At 69.8% G+C, this 1340-nt stretch overlaps 1 protein-coding gene across 1 annotated transcript in view; it reads right to left on the bottom strand.

Moving 5' to 3' along the window:
- SPTBN4 (spectrin beta, non-erythrocytic 4) overlaps positions 1-1340 on the bottom strand; it is a gene marked incomplete at its 3' end in the record, with an annotated part of 17384 nt that overhangs the window by 1553 nt on the left and 14491 nt on the right. The window contains exons 25-28 of the mRNA XM_085319483.1: positions 1065-1309; positions 837-975; positions 683-767; positions 30-226 (exon numbers count right to left, since the gene is read on the bottom strand). Coding sequence (XP_085175609.1) covers positions 30-226; positions 683-767; positions 837-975; positions 1065-1309 — 666 coding nt within the window. The remainder of the gene's footprint in view (positions 1-29; positions 227-682; positions 768-836; positions 976-1064; positions 1310-1340) is intronic.

Genomic DNA, 1340 nt, shown 5'->3' with positions numbered 1-1340 from the left:
GCATCCCGCGGATGTGCCGGGGCCCGTACCGTGGTGAGGCGCCGCAGGGAGCTGAAGCGCTCCTCCCAGGCGGCAGCTGCCTTGCGGAAAGCCTCGTGCCGCCGGATGAGCTGCTCCACCTCGTCCACGCTGTTGCCCAGCTCCTGGCTCTTCAGCAGCGGCTCCTGGGCYGTGAGCCACGCGTCGGCCACCACGGCCTCCTGGGCGAACTGGTGCACCTCCAGCACTGCGGAGACATGGTGCCCATGGGGTGTCAGGGTCCCCCCATCCATGGGGATGCCAGGATGGGGACGTGTCCCATGGATGGCACTGAACTGGGGCATCAAGGTCCCACCGTCTGTGGGGACCTCATGATGGGGACGTGTCCCATGGACAGCACCAAACCGGTGCATCAAGGTCCCCCCATCCATGGGGACACCAGGATGGGGACGTGTCCCATGGATGGCACCGAACTGGGGTGTCAGGGTCCCCCTGTCTGTTGGGACACCAGGATGGGGACACGTCTCCTGCGTCCCGCGGGTGGTGCCAAAGCAGGACATCCACTGGCAGCCCTCCGGCAGTGTGAGGACACCRGGATGGGGACGCGTCCCTGAGAGCGTCTCCTCCCATGGACAGTGCTGGGTGTCCCAGCTCCTGCCCTGGCCCTCCTGGGTGTCCCCACTGCTGGYGCCACCGGACTCACTCTGCTGCAGCCATTCCCAGTGCTTGTCCCACTTCTCCGTCATCTCCTTCTTCTTCGCCACCAGCTTCTCCACGTGGGCTTTGATCTGCGGGCAGGAGGGAGGGGGGTGAGCGGGACCCCACGCGCCGCCCCGGCCCCGGCCCGCTGCCAGCACCTCGTCCGCCGCGGGGCTCTTGGCGAGCACCAGGGTCTTGCCCAGCTCCAGGCAGGCGGCGATGCTCTTGCCCCGGGCTTCGATCTCGCTCTTGAGGCCTTGGTGGTAGTTCATGAGCACCTCCACGGAGGAGACGTCCCTGGGAGCGGGGAGGGAGGCTGTGAGGCCGCAGGGGCGGCCGCGGTGCCGGCTCCGGCCGCCCGGCTCTGCCCGGCTCCGCTCGCCCACCTGGGCTTCTCGCCGGTGCCGATCTGGCAGATGATGCCGTCCATCCAGGAGATGAGGTCGCGCACGGTGCCGGCGAAGCGGATCTTGTCGGCGGCGGTGGCCACGTGGAGCCGGCACTCCTCGCAGGAGGCCAGCAGCTCCTTCCAGGCGCGCAGCACCTCCTGCTCCCGCGCGGCGATGGCCTCGGCGTTCTCCCCGGCGTACACCGTCCGCAGCTGCGCCGCCCCCTCCTGCAGCTGCCGCACCTGGGGGGCCGCCGGCGTCACCGCGAGCCCC

The sequence above is a fragment of the Rhea americana genome, unplaced genomic scaffold (assembly GCF_003343005.1).
Source record: "Rhea americana isolate MKP2758 unplaced genomic scaffold, rheAme1 scaffold_591, whole genome shotgun sequence".
Lineage (NCBI taxonomy): Eukaryota > Metazoa > Chordata > Aves > Rheiformes > Rheidae > Rhea > Rhea americana.
The sequence above is the reverse complement of the archived record's forward strand: the minus strand, read 5'-3'. Positions and strand labels throughout refer to the sequence as shown.